This window comes from Canis aureus, chromosome 10, assembly GCF_053574225.1.
Source record: "Canis aureus isolate CA01 chromosome 10, VMU_Caureus_v.1.0, whole genome shotgun sequence".
Taxonomy (NCBI): domain Eukaryota; kingdom Metazoa; phylum Chordata; class Mammalia; order Carnivora; family Canidae; genus Canis; species Canis aureus.
The window spans coordinates 39,279,906-39,300,852 of record NC_135620.1 but is presented as its reverse complement, the minus strand read 5'-3'; the positions used below and the strand labels follow the sequence as shown (position 1 = coordinate 39,300,852).

General features: G+C 38.5%; 1 protein-coding gene across 2 annotated transcripts in view; it reads right to left on the bottom strand.

Annotated features, from left to right (window-relative positions):
- Positions 1–20,947, bottom strand: part of SH3GL2 (SH3 domain containing GRB2 like 2, endophilin A1) — a 218,794-nt gene that overhangs the window by 53,790 nt on the left and 144,057 nt on the right. For both annotated transcript variants that reach the window (XM_077912088.1, XM_077912087.1), the window contains exon 2: positions 4,897–4,965. In XM_077912088.1, coding sequence (XP_077768214.1) covers positions 4,897–4,965 — 69 coding nt within the window. The remainder of the gene's footprint in view (positions 1–4,896; positions 4,966–20,947) is intronic.

Here is a 20,947-nt window from a genome sequence, read left to right as displayed (position 1 = left end):
TGCATCCTCCCAGATGCTGTCACAGGGACATAGGAGCAGAGTTTAAGAACAAACAGGTATTTTAAAATGGAGGACAATTTTTGGGTTTGGTCAATAATAAATAGATGAATGAAGCACTCACTTGGTCACACAAAAAGCAATTTTAACATGCCATATGAAACACTAAAATCTTATCAAATTCTTAATTTTTTTATCACTGGAGAAAATGAACCTATTAAAAGATACACATACCTACTTAAAGTAATGAAAACCCTGAACGAGACACCTAATTAAACAGTCAGAGACATAATGAAAACAGCTCCCTGGGAAAGTTTGTCTGGCAAACAGGTTGGCCCCATAAGGATGTTTTAATAGTTCCCTACTGACTTGGGAGAATTAATGTATCTGTTCCCAAATTGCTCTGGTTTATAGTAGTTATTCGGTATTCAGAAAGCCTGATTAATAGTGTGTTGAAAAATAAAAACAAGGCATTAGGCAGAGATTTCCCCACTGTATTTTTTTTTTTTTTTGGTAATCTTCTTACGCATTACCTTTAATGATATTAGCACAGAAATGTATTGTAAACATATCACTGAGAAGAAACCTGACTTCCCTAAATTTCAGGACGAGGAGAAAGTTGTCTTTGAAGCTCATCTTGTTTGAGGCTCTTACCATCTTACAAGTTTATGCCAGCAAGGAAGGATCTTAGTACAGTCATCTACACCTTCTGTTTGACTACCACATCCATGAGGAAGACATTCATGGGCATGATAAAAACTCCTGGGTGCACTCAGGGATATTACTCAGCCTGCTGGCTGGGACTTTATACCCTTTTCCTTCATTTGGAATAAACCACCAGAATTCAATGAAGTGGTATTATTAAAACGTGACATTATTAGTAACAAATTACTTGCCAGAAAACTCAAAAGAGATGATGACTAGTGTGCCATACACCACTGTCACACTGTGGTTTTAGCAGTGATGAGGAATTCAGTTATAGCCAAGGCTTTTTTTTTTTTTAAGCAGTTCTGACAGCTAAAAGTTCTTTCTTACATTGAGCCTGACTCTCTCTCTCCAGAGTTTCTACTCATTAATTCTATTTTTACCGTTTGGAGTTATAGAGAAAGATGTAACCCCTTTCCACCCAATGACTAATTAAACGTATTAAGATAATGACCACAGGACATTCTATCAGCCTTTACCCCATATCCTACTAATAAACTCACTCTTTCTCAGTCTTATATGGAATGACATTCTTCCCATTCTTTCCCACCATCCTGCTTGTCTTAAAAATTGAGGCTACCCTTAAGAAGAATTCCATTCTCACTGAAGTGATACATAGCCACAGTTCCAATCCTATGACTTCTTCCTGTTTCAATAGAAGGGATCTCCCAGGACACTTTTCAGGCTACAAAAAGAGGCACTATACCCCTTCATTTGGACTTCTACATTAACCATATATGTAGGAGCAAGAGAAAATTGCAGGATTTAGCTCAGGCAGCCTCTGCTCTAGGAAGTTTCCACTGACTTAACCAGACTGAGTAAGGTCTTTCATGGAAATCCTCGACAAGGCATCAAGGACCATGTCCTGTGAGCCACATGATTTATGTGCCCATTTCTTCCATCAAAACTGGAAGTCCCTTAAAGGCAGGAACTGTGTGTTAATCATCTTCATATTCCTGGTATCTGGTTCAACACTTTACACGTGGAGGACACATTTACAGATATTCCATATGAATTAATATAACCACACACACGAGGACACACATATACAAAACTGTGGCAACAGATGGAAATTTGAGAAAGTAGTAGAGATCACTCAAATTCTAGAACTTCCTCTTGATAAAAAATCTGTAGTTTCTCAATAAACAAATCTTACAGTGTCTATATCACAGTAAGAAATTTAGTCTGTACTTAACAAATCTTGTAAGCAACAGATATCATTTAAAACTAACACAGAAACAATTCTATGCAAGGCACTTAAGAGGAGGAAAGAAATGGCTATGGGCAGGGCTCCTGCAGAAACAACAGAGCTGCAGGATTCCATCCAATCAGCTTGGGGAGCTGTGAGGGCTGGGAGACACATATGTAATTTTACTGCGTCTTGGCAGGGGAGGGGTTAGGGTGGCTGATTAGAGAAACAACCTCTAGGAATACCCAATTCTCTCTCCCAGTAGTGCTGCTTGATGCAAACCTCTAATTCATTTCATTTTGTTGTCTAATTGCACCTCTGAAAACATAGCTGAACAAAAAAGTCTCTCTACCCCAAATGCTTGATGATCAGAAAACCAACTGTGGATAGGTGATTCTTTTGTAGGCTTGAGAATACTGAGCTAAAATATTTTTGTGAGTAATCAACAAATTAACAGGACAAACCAAAAGATTTTGGATTCCAAATCCAAGACATGTGCTTTCCAATTGCCACACAATCCTTTACCTCTAATGCAAATTTAGCATGGGTAGAGAATGTAAAATTTGCCCAGAGCCATAAATGAGCATAAAAAAAAATGTCTGTAGTAAAATGAAATAAAAAAAATTTCCACACTGTTCTGAAATGTAAATCCCTTAATTTACTAGCTATAAACCCAAATAAAAAAACACAGGTGTGTTCCTCAAAAGCAAAAGTTTTATTTTTTTAAACTCCAGGAATATATTTTTTTGAAACAAAAGCTTCAGAAACTGGTTATTTTCTAAGAAATAGAAATAAACTTTACCCTTAGACCCAGAGGAATACCTTTAGGTCTTTACCTGAAGTAAAATACTTAGAAGATCCTCTTTCATTTGAATTATTTTGCAAGACTGTCACAGATTCAAAGGTTTGATTAGTTGCTCAGTAATAAATTCTACTCTATTCTCTCAATTTCCTATTCTTTTGAGTTTCATTTAAGAAATGGAAAGTTTTCCTTAGCTTAGTCAGTGAGCTACCTAGCTTAATATCTTTAGTCCTGGCAGATGCTGAAAGCTGAACTAAAATTCTGATTCTTTAGTTCTAAATTCCTAAATGCCTGACTAATCTGTCATTAACAACATGGCACTGAAGAGACGGGCTATACATGCCCTCCTGAGGGGAGAGGGAGGATTCAAAGGATAATGGGTGAAGGGATCAGGAAATAATGGGTGGAGACAGAGGCTGGTGCAAATTAATAGACCCACAAGCTGCTCTTTATGAGGCATGAGGAACTCCAATATTACAGGGAGTGGAAGAGTCAAGTCATTCTAGGCAAATGTGTCAGGATCTGGTCTCAGATGCTATAGAAGATGGATGGGTAGAGTACCATTTCCAGAACTATAAACAGCAGAGGCTACTAGCTTTGGTTAAAGATCAAGTGGTAACTTAGAACTGTCCAGAGATAAGAAATAAGGACAAGCGCTGACTTCATTTGTCCTACTGGGGGCAAATACCTGTCAGGCATTAGGTGTAAGAGATTGGCCTCCAAGACTTCTGGTTGGGACTCAGGACTATTATACTAAATCTCCTCTCTCTTAAGTACATATGCTATCAGTGAGGTCCATTTCAAGAATTTAGCCAGAATGACCAGTTAACACTACATAGTCTCATTTCACAAGATCTCTGTCTCTTGGCAACTCATTTTTTTTTTTCAGGAACTCCAATGTGTCCTGTTCTTTCTTACTTGCTGTTCCCTTTACCAGAAACATTCTCTAATAACTCCTATTCGTCCTCTACAATATCATTAAAATATTAGGAAGGCTTTCTGCAATCACCCTGTGTGTGTTTCCTCTGGTTCAAGCTTCTCCAGCACCATGTTTTGTTAAACCAGCCACACTGGTCAATATTTGTCCAAAGTTTGCCTTCCCCACTAGACTATGGAATTTAAGCAGTCCAGACTGTTGTTTATCAGCTCACTGCTGTATCCTACATCTTGGCTCATAAGAGGCACAAGACAAGAATTTGTTGAATTCATCAATGAACTCAAAAGAAAAAAAAAACTGAAAAAGACAAGGCACAAAGCACCTAGGAATTGTCTTTGTTTGGCTCTTCACACAAACAGCACAACTGAGACAGCCTGTTGGAACTGATGTGAAGTAAAAATGTGGTTTTCTAGGTAACTATAGGCTTTCAACATCCTCTCTCTTCAAGTACACCTTCTGTATTCCCAGATCCCTTTACCTATCAGCAATTGCATGCCTGAAACAATTCTTTGCACTACATGACACACACCCTTCACCATAAGCCTAAATATCACTTGCTATGAAGAGTCTCAAAGAGAAAATATGGCGGATGTCACAAGAATCAAATGGGCTATTTTGTTTGCTGCCTCCATCCTTACCTGCTGAGAACCTGCTATTTTTCAGGCAGAACACTAAATGACTTACGTTATTTTTAATCCTTAATAAAAATCCCCAAGTAGGGATTAGTATTCTCATCTTATTTTTACACAAAAATAAGAGACTCAGAGCAATAAACTGACTTGTGGGACAAGCGGTGCAAGTGTAGCAGGGAAGGGCCAAGTCCAGCAGGCCCCTTCATGACTTCTGTCCACCACCCCTGCTGCCACTGGCTGGCACAGCCCTGCCAAGAGGTCCACCAAAGCCAGTCAATGATTCAGACTCTCCCCAAACACTTGGGACACCATTCCCACCTTTCTCTATTTCCTTCCCACCTTATCCTGATTCAAACACAACTTCATGTTGTCCCTATTTGGAAAAGCAATCATAAAACTCACCGGGAAAGTATATTATGACATTTCACCTTTGCTGAGGTTTTCTCAGGGTAGTGCAAAGGGAAGACAGGATGCTTTGCATCTTCTGTTTTAAAATATACACTAAAAAGAGAATGTATTTTAAAATAACAAAATGCATTTTCAGATACCAGAGGAAAGTAGTTTCCCTTTCCTCTCTCAGTATGCCAGACAACTTCATGTCAAAGGGAGCTAGCTCTAAGTGGTGAAGACTTACCCGCTCCATCTCTTTGAAGTCATCATCTAGCTTGGTTCCTTCAGCTCCTCCAACCTTCTCACTCACTTTCTAAAGAAAAGAAACAAAAAGGAGAATAATAAGGTTTCTTTTTAAAATGTGTGTTAAAAGTTTCAAGCACGTTAAGAAACATCATCTAATATAATCTCACTACCGTTCTCTGACACAGGTGGACAGTCCTATTCTCATAGGAGGAAACTGTTTGGCTCAGAATATTTAAACAACCTGCCAAAGACCAGGCACGAAATAAGTACTGAAGTAAGAATTTGAACTTATTTCTTCTGCTTTCAACCCCAGGGTTCTTTATTATATACATTATTATATAACTAATCACTAATATTTTCCTTTTGAAACTTCTAAAGAACAACACCATCATACAATTATAACTTCCCTCTGATAATGGCTCTAAAATGCTACCTAGGTAGAAAATTGCTACTTCTTCAACCTATTTCTCAATGGGCTATTGAATAGATAATCACAAGCATCTATCAAACTGGTAAGAAAAAAATCAGCCTAGCTGATCTTCAGATAAAAGGACTTGAATAGTAATCTTACAAAGCCAACTGTAGCTGTCTACATCTTTATAAACATGAGATAAACCATATGGAAAGAATGTGAGGGCATTTCTTTGCTACCCAATCAATTCCCATTATGATCTGTTTTATATTCACCAATTTACATATGCAAATGATCATTTTCCACATGTAGAATTCACGTTCATTAAAAGATTAACTATCTTATTCTGTTCTGAGATAAAGATTTAAATTAAATATAATAAAAATGTATGAATGAATCACAAAAAAAATAGTTTCATCAAAGGCAGGAAAATTAAATGCTAATGACATGGGACTTTTCTCTTAAAATTCTCTAATTATAAAGGTAGATGCTTTTCACTAAGATGTCACTGTATTACATAAAGTATCACAGATATTGAAGTATGATTTTTCATTTCCTTCAATAACCACTGGATTAAAGGGTTCTGCATGTCCTTCACTCCTGCTTTCTGCCATCAGGAAAACCTTTAGAGGAGACCACTATTAGTAAAACTGAGAGTATGAATTCTATCACAACTCTGGACCTGCTGTATACCAGATGCTACCCATTTCATCCCAGCAGTATTAACAGAAGGAATGTGCTGTGATGAAAGGCCACAGCATAAACAGACTCCCCTACTTTGGTGATGTACAAAGTGGTTATAAAATAAAGTAGTGTAGTAGAATAACCTAGGTCTGAACCCACAAGATAGGCAGTAAATCCTAGTTCCCTTGTCTTTGCAATAAAGTATATACCTGCTTATGGTATCTTGGTTTCCCCTATCAATTTTTTTCAACTGTTGTGTCAAATATTGAGAAGAATCTAGCAATTTTCATTAATATAGTACAACCTTAGGTAAACAAAGGCCAATTATTAAAAGTGTAAGGTTAATAAAAATATTAACATCTTTCATTTGTATAGCTGACACATACTTTCACCTGCAATTTATCATCTAAGATCACAAGAACAATGCAGAGTACAATTATTCCCATGTTGCAGATGAGAAAACTCAGGGTTGTGTAAGTTAAATTGCCTGTCGAAAGTAGTGATCCTTAGCTAGGAAGAGGTGGAACCAAGACATAAGAGTAATTTTCCCAAGCTAAATCCTAGGCTTCTTTCCACCCCCAGCCTAGTTTGGGGGAGCTGTCCATGGTGCTGGCCCTCTCTGCCTGAAATTCCATTAGATTTGGCTACCTCAACCCTTGGTCCTTGACATTGGCCCTCTCACTTAACCTGTGCCCTGAATGATGCTAGTTATCAACTATTTCAGCAATCCATACAGATCCAGGATTTGTCTGGTATCCATACCACCTAATCTAAAGGCTAATTGTTATCTGGAGCAGAAGTCTTTGCATGTTTTCTTAAAGATTTTTACCAAACCAGAAATGGGGGTGAGAGACCCCAGAACCTGGTTTAGAACCTCCGGGTGAGATCCAAGTACCAGGGATACAACCTGCATGTTTGAGAATAAGTTATAGAAAATCAGGAATAGAAGGGGTCTTACAAGTTATTAATATCAAATTTTTGCTATCATCAACTTTTTACTGCGATTTCTACAGATTCACTCCCTTTTACTTTACTCAGTGATGACAGTTTTGGCTCATATTTCAGCCCCTCTTGTACAAGGTCTTACTATTCTTGGAGTGCATGGTTTTCAGTTAAACTTGGACTGGGAAACTCTAATCTAGTCAAACTCTTACAAAATCAAGAAATATTTACTTACACAATCCCCAATCAACTGTCTCTCAGTTTAACCTGTCTCCAATGTCAGGGAACTCATTACATCCCAACATCCCATTTTGGTCAAAAATAGACCCTCTTATGACCTATGAATGAGACATTTAATTTTCATTTACAAAACTGTCACCAAAAAATAGATGACAAATGTCTCCTCCATTTTTAGTAACATTAGAGAATTCTGGTAACCTTGGGTTAATCACATTTTGATCATCTCTGGGAAATAAAATATGGCCCTCATCAAAAGCACAAAGTCTATATCACACTTTCAATCCCAAATTTATCAATTGGAGAATGATTTTAACTTCTCCCTTTTCTGCATCTAAATATAAGTTAATGGGCAGCCCAGGTAGCTCAGCAGTTTAGCACCACCTTCAGCCCAGGGCATGATCCTGGAGACCCCAGATAGAGTTTCACATCAGGCTCCCTGAGCCTGCTTCTCCCTCTGCCTGTGTCTCTGCCTCTCTCCCTCTCTGCCTCTTTCATGAATAATAAATAAAATCTTAAAAAAAATAAAAATAAAAATAAGTTAGCATTACAATAGCTGGCTCACTATATCAAAGAGAATACCAAATGGAATCACCATGGCCATTAATAATTTTGAACTAGTCCTATAATTCACTAGGAGGCTGACACATCAGCCCACTGGCTTTACGTATTGGTTTAAAATAGTGTGGTTGTGGGTGTGAGTGGGGGGCGTGCCTGGTGAGAGGTAGAGAAAGAGAAGTAAGACTGAGAGATACTAGGTTCTTTCTCTTATCTACAAAAGCTGACCTTTGAGCTTCTCTGAGAGAAACAGTTCACCAAACACACTAAATGAGGCTAGCTGTTAGATACTAGTACTGACCTGATTGGTTGGTTGATATAAAAATTTCTTATCAAATTAGATACTTAGAAAAGGCAATATTCAAAATGACATCTCCATTTTTCTTGGGGCTATTATTTTTTTCAAGTCACAAAGGATCTAAATATACCAAGACACTGAATTAAACGGTGGGCTAAATAACACGGACTCATTCCTTAGGAGTATAGCAAATATTTTCCCTTCCTGATCTTTAAATGTCATTACTAAAATTTCTATATTGGACTCTTGGGTGGTTCAGTGGTTGAGCGTCTGCCTTTGGCTCAGGTCATGATCCTGAGGTCCTGGGATTGAGTCCTACACCAGGCTCCCTGTGGAGGGAGCCTGCTTCTCCCTCTACCTATGTCTCTGCCTCTCCTTCTGCATCTCTCATGAATAAATAAATATTTTTTAAAAATAAAATAAAACTTCTATCCTTTTGTAAATAACAGTCAAGGTGAGGAATATTAGGCTCCCTGATCCTGTCTGGCCAACAATGAGTTTTGTTCTCCTTAAAACCATTTATTTAAGAATACTTTTACCCTGCTATTTTCCAGAGAGAGAGTTCTTGAAACCAAGATTTCATAGTACTGAATATTTTCAGATACTGTTAATATACTTTGGCTAATATGCTTGCCAATTGAGAAATTAATCACCTATGTGTTTTTTTTTAACTGATCATCAATTTAAACGAACATCAGCAAAAGGTATTTGAAACAAACAAAACAGTACAAATAAGCCAATATACTCCCCTGTATCACCTGAAATGAAACAAAAAAATCTAAAACATCAAAAAAAACAACTCCTCTGTTCAAAACTCCCAATTGTACCCACTAAACATTGAGAGGTTATGCTTCTAATCTTATCTATTAACTCTACATATATTTTGTGTTCCAATCAAACCAACGTCACCTTCCTCTTATTCTTCATTGTATTCCTCACAATAGGTACTTGGTTAAGATTTGTGGAACTGAACTATAATATCCTTTTGTAAATTTTGTTAAGTTGGCCAAAGGAGGCATAAAGTGAGGCAAATAAGTCTGATCACCTCACTCTAGGACGGTCTTTCCAAAGACCAACTTTCCAAAACAGAAAAAAATATAAGACACTCAACTCACGTTTTAAATTAGAAGTCTTAATTCTGAGTCTGCAGTAGTGATGTTTCATGCTATTTTTTTCCACATACCAAATAGGAAATATGTCAAAGAGAACCAGTAGCAAGAGACAGCTTAAATAAATGACCACTGTTCACAGCCTAGAGGATGCTGCACTGCTTTCCAACAATGACTCATCCTCTCCCACATTAACTGGCACCTCTGGGAAAGACATTCCCTCCTCTAGTTCCAGGTCTGATTCTTCCCTGCAATGCATTTCATTTACTAAACATTGAAGACTCAGCTACCATATTTCTGACTGCCTTAATAGAGGTCTCCTTGAAAATCCTATCAGTGAAATTCATTCATGCAAAGTGATTTACCTCCTACTTCTGTTTTTATTCAGCTTTATCTCTTATTATATATCATACAAAGACAAGTTTCCTTACTATCCACCAAATGTGCTGTGTTTATTCCCTCTGTCTTATACTTGGACCTATTTCCAATTTTTCCTATCTTTTAAATCCTACTGATTATCCAACATGTTCATGCAGATCTTACCTTCTCAATCATCCTGACTGCACCCAATAGCTGGAAGTTATTAGACTTCATTTGCATTCTTAGCACATCATTTGTTGGATTACCTGGAACTAGCCACTTCATGAATAAAATTGCTGAGATCTTTGCTCATCTGAATTTTAAGATGCTAAAGGCAGGGATCATATCTTATTGCTTCTTTGTTTAAAAATGTCTGAAACTGCAATACCTAACATAGTGCTTGCAAAGTAGACATTTAATTATCAGGTGAAAAAATAATCTCAATGAAATATTCTTAGGCCTAAAATCATACATATATTAAAGAAAGACCCTTAACTATGAGTTAGCACTCATTCTGTACCTCCTTTCTCAGAGTTTAATCTCTCCTCAAAAGTGTAATAAATATCTTTTGCTCTATCAGTAACAGACAAAAAAAATTAGAAAATTCAATGGTCTATGATTGTTGAATAAAATAAATCTATTTTATTTATAGCCAAGGTTAGAGAAAATTCTCTCTTCATTGTAACCATTCGACATTTACCCACCAAATTATTTTTAGAAAAATTATAATTAGCATTCATAAGATATATTCTTCCCATTAATCCTAATTCTAAATATATTAATATTTTAGTTTATATGCATATGCACATGTGTGTATAAACACACACATTAGGGAAACATATTTACATGCATGTGTGTGTATATGTGTGTGTGTGCATCCTTCCACATGAAAGTAAATACAGTACTTTTCCCAAGTGTTTTCTTTTAAATCAAAAATAATTCATGAAGTGCTGCACTGTGTGTTTACTCATATTAAAACAGAATTACTTTAACATTCTGTAAGTTAATCATAGCTAGTTTGTTCAGAATAAAAAGTAGAATACACTATCCTGCCCATCTGGATTATGGAACAATCCACAAAATTATTTATATATAAAATGAAAACTTATTGACAAGTAAGTCAATGAGAGACACATGAATCAAGATTTTAGAACAAATTGGACTTAGAATGAAGAAAGATGAATTTGGCCTGGACAATGACACCAGAGAGCTGTGTGAAAGAGAAGATGCGTAACTTCTTACTGCCTCATTTCTTCACCTCAGAAATGAAAAACAGCATCATCCAATACTGGATTTTTTAAAGAATCAAACTGGAATGTACTTCTAAAGAGCATATTATAACCTAGAAATCATTATTAAAGTAAGGGTTTATTATGTTTTAACAAGTGGTCTTACTCACATGAAAGGCAGAATTTTAAGTTGGTTTCTTCTATTTGGCCAAAAAAAAAAAAAAATACTACGTAATTTAAATGCATTAAAGAACAACAGTACTTAATGCACAAGTTCCTTAAAAAGAAGTTATGATAACTACCTCTGTGGGACATGGTACTATTTTCCCAGGACTTGTAGAAAGGCAACACCTATGACAATAAATAAAAGAAGCCCACATTCTGATTCTCCATGAATGTTCTTTAATCACTATTCATTAATAAGGTACCAAAAATTAATAATTCTAATACTTGATGACATATCAAATACTCAGAAGGAAATAGAGTCAAAATTACAGCAGTGCTTTCTTGGTATTTGGCTAAATACGAGTAGGATCTTGTTTTTCCAGATGGTGATATTCCCATGTTTGAAAGGCAGGGTGGATTCACTTCATGAAATATAAGTTTCACACTAGTTTCTCTCAGCTGTCATTAAATTGGAATGCTTAAATGCCATGATGTTTTGAAAGTGAATTTCAAAAAAAAAAAAAATATATATATATATATATATATTTTCCCATCTAGAAACTTCTGACTTTCTTAGAGAATGATTAAAGGCATTTTTATTTATCTAAATTGGGCCAATTCTATTTCTTACTCTTAAGGAGAATTTGTATATTAAAGAATGGAAAGTGGAAAGATTGTCTCACATAATACAACAACTTGTGACTCCCTCCACCAAGAATTCAATAGGATGAAAACTGATTTTCTCTAAATATCTGGAACTAAAAACTTTAAAATGAGCTTGGGTGGGCTAAGCACTTCACTGTTTTTCCAGCTTCCAATCTCCCTATCTTGTTTCTGGTCAAATATTACACAGAAAATGTAGTAACTGATTTGCATTATGTTCTAATTATTTCTGGTGTGATTCACTGGGGTTAAAAGTAATAAGTTTCAAGTCCCATTTCCTCAAAGTGAGAATTTCTCATAGTCTATGTTAGCTAATGGTCCCTCTCCAGAAATTTATACTATCACCTATAGTTTCATTTGCAAATGATCTTAGTTTTGTCTTCTAGAAAATATGAAAAAATTTACAGAATAAAAGACAACCATCATTTCTCTATTTTTCAACTTCCCAAATCAGCTAGTTCCTTATCAGATAAAGGATCATTTAGAAGGGGTGCTCATCAGAGAGAGAAAATATTTCCATGAAGTTTACTATTTCTGACAACAGAAAAAATATATACATTTTCACAGTCCATTGCAATAAGCCATTGAAATTAAACAAAATATAAAATGACAGTGTGTGCTAAAAATAGACTCTATACTTGGGGCCAGAATTATGTCATATAGTATTTTTTAAAATTCTATTTAAAGTTCAGCCATAAATTTTCTTGAGAGAAAAACAGAACTCAGAAAGAGAAACGAAAGGTACCAGTAACTCATTTGAGGTTTCAGTCCTGGTTAATGAATGACATAGAACCTAATGTCTGATGACTCAGTTGATAAGGCAAGATAGAGTAGCCCTAGGCTTTCACTTGTTAAGAGAAACTACTGGAAAGCCATTTTCTGTTTTATGAAATGAAACTACAAACTATTGAGCCTCTGTTTCCTCTTTCATAAAATGGGGCAGGCATAGGGTGTGCTTAGATAACCAGGGGAGTTCTAAGGTGCCTTATAATTAAAAATTTGATATCTTTTCTGTAATAGTTAATTTGATGTGTCAATGTCACCAAGCTATAGTATCCAGTTTTTCAAACACTAATATAGATATCGCTGTGAAGATATTATATATATGTGGTTAACATCCACAATTAGTTGACTTTAAGTAAAAGAGACTATCCTTGATAGTGTAGGTGAGTCTTACCCAATCAACTGAAAGGTCTTTGGAACAAAACTCAGGTTACCTTGAGAAAGAAGAAATTCTGCCTACATATCTCATTGGTTCTATTTCTCTGGAAAACACTAATAGATACAATTCCTATCTGCTAGAGTGTTATTTATAGTACACTAAAGGTAGATAATAAATGAGGAAAAGGAAAACAAGAGAAAATACCACGTGAAGTGTTTGAAAAGAAAACACTATAGTATCTACTCTTCCCTAATAAGGGTTATTTCAATACAAATTTCATTCTGAAAAATCAAAAACAAACCATTTTTACATTAAGTCATCAAGTGAAATGCATGCAAAAGAACTCAATTTGAATACCTACTATGTACTATGGATTTTGCTACAAATAAAAAAACTAGGGGTTTCCTTTGCAAATAAGACAAGGCACATGCTACACTCTCTGGGAACTTATAGTTTGGTGGGATATATGGATATATAAACAAATCATTTCAATATAATGGGGTTAAGTACATTTTTAAAAAAGTAGACTACTTGGGCACGTGAGTGGCTCAGTCACTTGAGTGTCTGACTTTTGGTTTTGCTCAGGTTGTGATCTCATGGGTGGTGGAATCAAGCCCTGTGTTGGGCTCTGTGCTGAGTGGGGAGTCTGCTTGAGGTTTCCACTCTCCTCCTGCTTGCATGTTCACTCTCATTAATTAATTAAAACAAAATAAATAAGAGTGTGTGTGTATGTGTGTGTATTTTATTTTTTTAAAGTAGATTACCATCAGAATCTAGGATGGACAATTTGGCCTTAGCTGGATAAACTTCCTACAGCTGATCCCTGAGCGGATTCTCAAATGAACGTAAGTGAGACAGGTAGAAGCTTTCTCCTGTAGAAGTTACTACATGACACAAAGCAAAAACAGAGTATTTGCAGGGAAGTACAAACATTTCAGTGCTGTGAGATATCAGAATATAAAGCAGGGAATGATAAAAATTGAAGTTGTAGGACAAAGAAGAGATTGAGTGGTAGCAGGCTTTCTAGGCCATGCCAAAGACTACTTTTTGTTCTGAGCATTGGTAAATTTACATAGTTGTTCAAGCATCACTACAATCCAGTTTTAAACAGTTCTGTCACCCCAAGGGCCCATTTTTAGTCAATGCTCAACACCACCCTTAGGCAGCCACTGATCTACTCTTCATGTCCATAACTTTTACCTTTTCTACAAATGTCATATATATGGAATCATAGGTAATTTTAAATATCTGGCTTCTTTCATTTAGCACAGGCATTTGAGATTCAATGTCGTTGCATGTATCAGTAGTTCAGTTCCTTTTTTTTTTTTTTCTCTTTCCTTTTAAAGATTCTACTCATTTATTTATTCATGAAAGACACACACACACACACACACAGAGAGGCAGAGACACAGGCAGAGGGAGAAGCAGGCTCCATGCAGGGAGCCCAATGTGGGACTTGATCCCAGGTCTCCAGATCATGCCCTGGGCCAAAGGCAGGCACCAAACTGCCGAGCCACGCAGGGATCCTTGGTTCAGTTCCTTTTATAGCTGAACAGTACTCTTCTGTGTGGTTATATCACATTTTGTTTATTCCTCTGTTTTTTTTTAAGATTTTATTTATTTATTCATAGGAGACAGAGAGAGATAGAGATAGATAGATAGATAGATAGATAGATAGATAGATAGATAGATAGAGGCAGAGACACAGGCAGAGGGAGAAGCAGGTTCCATGCAGGGAGCCTGATGTGGGACTCCATCCCAGTACTCCAGGATCATGCCCTGTGCTGAAGGAAGATGCTTAACTGCTGAGCCACCCAAGTGCCCCTATCTATTCTCCTGTTGATGGACATCTGAATTGCTTTCAGTTTGGGGTTATTATGAATAGTGCTATTAATATTTGTATACATGTCTGTGTCAGTATATTTTTTCATTTCCTTTGGGTCTAAACCTAGGAGTGGACCCACTGGGTCTAGTGGTAAATGTATATTTAACTTTTTAAGAAATCGGAGACAGGCAAGATGGGGGGAGGAGGAGCAAGATGGCGGAAGAGTAGGGTCCCCAAATCACCTGTCTCCACCAAATTACCTAGAAAACCTTCAAATTATCCTGAAAATCTATGAATTCGGCCTGAGAATTAAAGAGAGAACACCTGGAATGCTACAGTGAGAAGAGTTCACGCTTCTATCAAGGTAGGAAGACGGGGAAAAAAATGAAGAAACAAAAGGTCTCCAAGGGGGAGGGGCCCCGCGAGGAGCCGGGCTGAGGCCGGGGCGAGTGTCCCCAGGACAGGAGAGCCCCGTCCCAGAGACGCAGGAGCTGCACCGACCTTCCCGGGAGGAAAGGGGCTCGCAGGGAGCTGGAGCAGGACCCAGGAGGGCGGGGATGCCCTCGGGCTCCCCGGGACACTAACAGCAACTGCGCGCCCAGGAGAGTGCGCCGAGCTCCCTAAGGGCTGCGGCGCGCAGGGCGGGACCCGGAGCAGCTCGGAGGGGGGAGGGGGCGGCTCCACGGAGGGGGCTGCGCGGCCCCGGGAGCAGCTCGGAGGAGGGAGGGTGGAGGAAGAGGCTCCGTGCGGAGGGGGCTGCGCGGTTCCAGGAGCAGCTCGGGGGGCTCGGGCGGCGGCTCCGCGGAGGGGGCTGTGCGGCCCGGGAGCGCGAATCCAACAGCGCAGGCTCCGGAGCACAGGGCGCCGGGACACAGCCCAGGATCCGGCCTCCCCCCGGGACAGGCAGAGGCCGGGAGGGCCCAGGACAGCAAGGACACTCCTGCCCCAGCTGAGCAGATCAGCGGCCCGCACCGGAGCCTCCAGGCCCTGCAGACGGAGAGCTCCGGAGTTCCTGCGGGGGCTGAATCCAGGTTTCCAGAGCTGCTGCCGCCACTGGGGTTGTTCCTCCAGGGGCCTGACGGGGTAAACAACCCCCACTGAGCCCTGCACCAGGCAGGGGCACAGCAGCTCCCCCAACTGCTAACACCTGAAAATCAGCACAACAGGCCCCTCCCCCAGAAGACCAGCTGGACTGACAACTTCCAGAGGAAGCCAAGGGACTTAAAGTACACAGAATCAGAAGATACTCCCCCGTGGTTCTTTTTTTTTTTTTTTTTTTTTTTTTGTTCTGTTTTGTTTTGTTTTGCTTTTTGATTTGTTTCCTTCCCCCACCCCCTTTTTTTCTCCTTTCTTTTTCTTTCTCTTCGTCTTCCCCTTTTTTTTTCTTTTTCGTTTTTTTTCTTCCTTTTTTTTCTCTTTCTCTTTTCTTTCCTTCTTTCTCTCCTCTCTTTTTCTCCTTTTCCCAATACAACTTGCTTTTGGCCACTCTGCACTGAGCAAAATGACTAGAAGGAAAACCTCACCTCAAAAGAAAGAATCAGAAACAGTCCTCTATCCCACAGAGTTACAAAATCTGGATTATAATTCAATGTCAGAAAGCCAATTCAGAAGCACTATTATACAGCTACTGGTGGCTCTAGAAAAAAGCATAAAGGACTCAAGAGACTTCATGACTGCAGAATTTAGAGCTAATCAGGCAGAAATTAAAAATCAATTGAATGAGATGCAATCGAAACTAGAAGTCCTAACGACGAGGGTTAACGAGGTGGAAGAACGAGTGAGTGACATAGAAGACAAGTTGATAGCAAAGAGGGAAACTGAGGAAAAAAGAGACAAACAATTAAAAGACCATGAAGATAGATTAAGGGAAATAAACGACAGCCTGAGGAAGAAAAACTTACGTTTAATTGGGGTTCCCGAGGGTGCCGAAAGGGACAGATACCAAAAGGGACCGATACCAAAAGATTGGGATCGTCCCCTGCATATTCTCAGACCATAATGCCTTGAAATTAGAACTAAATCACAACAAGAAGTTTGGAAGGACCTCAAACACGTGGAGGTTAAGGACCATCCTGCTAAAAGATGAAAGGGTCAACCAGGAAATTAAGGAAGAATTAAAAAGATTCATGGAAACTAATGAGAATGAAGATACAACCGTTCAAAATCTTTGGGATGCAGCAAAAGCAGTCCTAAGGGGGAAATACATCGCAATACAAGCATCCATTCAAAAACTGGAAAGAACTCAAATACAAAAGCTAACCTTAAACATAAAGGAGCTAGAGAAAAAACAGCAAATAGATCCTACACCCAGGAGAAGAAGGGAGTTAATAAAGATTCGAGCAGAACTCAACGAAATCGAGACCAGAAGAACTGTGGAACAGATCAACAGAACCAGGAGTTGGTTCTTTGAAAGAATTAATAAGATAGATAAACCTTTAGCCAGCCTTATTAAAAAGAAGAGAGAGAAGACTCAAATTAATAAAATCATGAATGAGAAAGGAGAGATCACTACCAACACCAAGGAAATACAAACGATTTTAAAAACATATTATGAACAGCTATACGCCAATAAATTAGGCAATCTAGAAGAAATGGACGCATTCCTGGAAAGCCACAAACTACCAAAACTGGAACAGGAAGAAATAGAAAACCTTAACAGGCCAATAACCAGGGAGGAAATTGAAGCAGTCATCAAAAACCTCCCAAGACACAAGAGTCCAGGGCCAGATGACTTCCCAGGGGAATTTTATCAATCGTTTAAAGAAGAAACCATACCTATTCTCCTAAAGCTGTTTGGAAAGATAGAAAGAGATGGAGTAATTCCAAATTCGTTCTATGAGGCCAGCATCACCTTAATTCCAAAACCAGACAAAGACCCCACCAAAAAGGAGAATTACAGACCAATATCCCTGATGAACATGGATGCAAAAATTCTCAACAAGATACTGGCCAATAGGATCCAACAGTACATTAAGAAAATTATTCACCATGACCAAGTAGGATTTATCCCTGGGACACAAGGCTGGTTCAACACTCGTAAAACAATCAATGTGATTCATCATATCAGCAAGAGAAAAACCAAGAACCATATGATCCTCTCATTAGATGCAGAGAAAGCATTTGACAAAGTACAGCATCCATTTCTGATCAAAACTCTTCAGAGTGTAGGGATAGAGGGAACATTCCTCGACATCTTAAAAGCCATCTACGAAAAGCCCACAGCAAATATCATTCTCAATGGGGAACCACTGGGAGCCTTTCCCCTAAGATCAGGAACAAGACAGGGATGTCCACTCTCACCACTGCTGTTCAACATAGTACTGGAAGTCCTAGCCTCAGCAATCAGACAACAAAAAGACATTAAAGGCATTCAAACTGACAAAGAAGAAGTCAAGCTCTCCCTCTTCACTGATGACATGATACTCTACATAGAAAACCCAAAAGTCTCCACCCCAAGATTGCTAGAACTCATACAGCAATTCGGTAGCGTGGCAGGATACAAAATCAATGCCCTGAAATCAGTGGCATTTCTATACACTAACAATGAGACTGAAGAAAGAGAAATGAAGGAGTCAATCCCATTTACAATTGCACCCAAAAGTATAAGATACCTAGGAATAAACCTAACGAAAGAGGTAAGGATCTATACCCTAAAAACTATAGAACACTTCTGAAAGAAATTGAGGAAGACACAAAGAGATGGAAAAATATTCTATGCTCATGGATTGGCAGAATTAATATTGTGAAAATGTCAATGTTACTCAGGGCAATATACACGTTTAATGCAATCCCTATCAAAATACCATGGACTTTCTTCAGAGAGTTAGAACAAATTATTTTAAGATTTGTGTGGAATCAGAAAAGACACCGAATAGCCAGGGGAATTTTAAAAAAGAAAACCATATCTGGGGGCATCACAATGCAAGATTTCAGGTTGTACTACAAAGCTGTGGTCATCAAGACAGTGTGGTACTGGCACAAAAACAGACACATAGATCAGTGGAACAGAATAGAGAACCCAGAAATGGACCCTCAACTTTATGGTCAACTAATATTTGATAAAGGAGGAAAGACTATCCATTGCAAGAAAGACAGTCTCTTCAATAAATGGTGCTGGGAAAATTGGACATCCACATGCAGAAGAATGAAACTAGACCACTCTCTTGCACCATACACAAAGATAAACTCAAAATGGATGAAAGATCTAAATGTGAGACAAGATTCCATCAAAATCCTAGAGAAGAACACAGGCAACACCCTTTTTGAACTCGGCCACAGTAACTTCTTGCAAGATACATCCACGAAGGCAAAAGAAACAAAAGCAAAAATGAACTATTGGGACTTCATCAAGATAAGAAGCTTTTGCACAGCAAAGGATACAGTCAACAAAACTCAAAGACAACCTACAGAATGGGAGAAGATATTTGCAAATGACCTATCAGATAAAGGGCTAGTTTCCAAGATCTATAAAGAACTTATTAAACTCAACAGCAAAGAAACCAACAATCCAATCATAAAATGGCCAAAAGACATGAAGAGAAATCTCACAGAGGAAGACATAGACATGGCCAACATGCACATGAGAAAATGCTCTGCATCACTTGCCATCAGGGAAATAGAAATCAAAACCACAATGAGATACCACCTCACTCCAGTGAGAATGGGGAAAATTAACAAGGCAGGAAACAACAAATGTTGGAGAGGATGCGGAGAAAAGGGAACCCTCTTACACTGTTGGTGGGAATGTGAACTGGTGCAGCCACTCTGGAAAACTGTGTGGAGGTTCCTCAAAGAGTTAAAAATAGACCTGCCTTACCACCCAGCAATTGCACTGTTGGGGATTTACCCCAAAGATACAGATGCAATGAAACGCCGGAACACCTGCACCCCGATGTTTATAGCAGCAATGGCCACGATAGCCAAACTGTGGAAGGAGCCTCGGTGTCCAACGAAAGATGAATGGATAAAGAAGATGTGGTTTATGTATACAATGGAATATTACTCAGCCATTAGAAATGACAAATACCCACCATTTGCTTCCACGTGGATGGAACTGGAGGGTATTATGCGGAGTGAAGTAAGTCAGTCGGAGAAGGACAAACATTATATGTTCTCATTCATGTGGGGAATATAAATAATAGTGAAAGGGAATATAAGGGAAGGGAGAAGAAATGTGTGGGAAATATCAGAAAGGGAGACAGAACGTAAAGACTGCTAACTCTGGGAAACGAACTAGGGGTGGTAGAAGGGGAGGAGGGCGGTGGGTGGGAGTGAATGGGTGATGGGCACTGGGGGTTATTCTGTATGTTAGTAAATTGAACACCAATAAAAAATAAATTAAAAAAAAAGAAATCGGCAAAATATTTTCCAAAGTGACTTACCATAAGACCTTTGACTTTTATCTCAGCAATGATGGAAAGCCATTAGCAGGTTTTAAGCTGTGGAATGCCATAGCTAAATTAATTTTTACATCATTAGATTACAAAGTGAAGCCTGACTTGAAAAAAAGAAGGCTGGAGACAAAGACACCAATCAGAAGGTTACTACTATCATTCAGGTGGAAGATGAGGGCTCAAACCAAGCACTCTAGGAGTAAAGATGGATTCAGTAAGTTTTTAGGGCATAAAGTAAGTAAGACTTTGTGATTCATTAGATATAAGAGAAAAGCAGAGAACTCTAGGATGACTCCTAGTTGTCAGACTTTGATAAATGGATGGATGAATACAAATGAACAAAACTCAGCTATAGATTCACTGGGTTGGAGTACAAGTAAAATATGTCCAGCAGGCAACTGGATATATGAATCTGAGCCTGTAGGGAGAGGTGAGGGCAAGAGAGATTTATGCAGAGTCAGCACTTTATAGTTGATTTGTAAAACCAGAAGACCAGCTGATGAGATTGCTCAGGGAGAACATGTACCAGCAATTGTTATAAATCAAGAACAGCACCCTGAACATCACCAATAATTAAGGGCTAGCAGGGCAAGAAACCAACAAAAAGGACCATGAAATAAATGTCAGAAACTAGAGGGAGAATCTGGAAAGAGAGGGACCAAAGAAACCAAGGAATTAATTTCTGATGAGTATAAGCAAACCCAGAGAATGGAAGTGGAGGACATGGTGTGGTGGTTAGAACAATCATGCCAAAAGCTATTAGAATTCAAGAGTCTGACAGCTCTGTGACCATGTGAACTGCTATATTTGTGATACAGGGTTAGTGCAATGGTCTCAAAGGCAAAATACATGTGATCTAAAGGATACCAGGAATCAGACAACAGGACCTTTATCCTCCTAATTCTGTATCTAGTATTTCTTCCCTCTCACTTTATGCCGATAGAAATATCATTTGCAACCACAGGAAATGCCCATGCAAAGCAGAGTGACTGACAGCTGAGTCCCAGCTGCC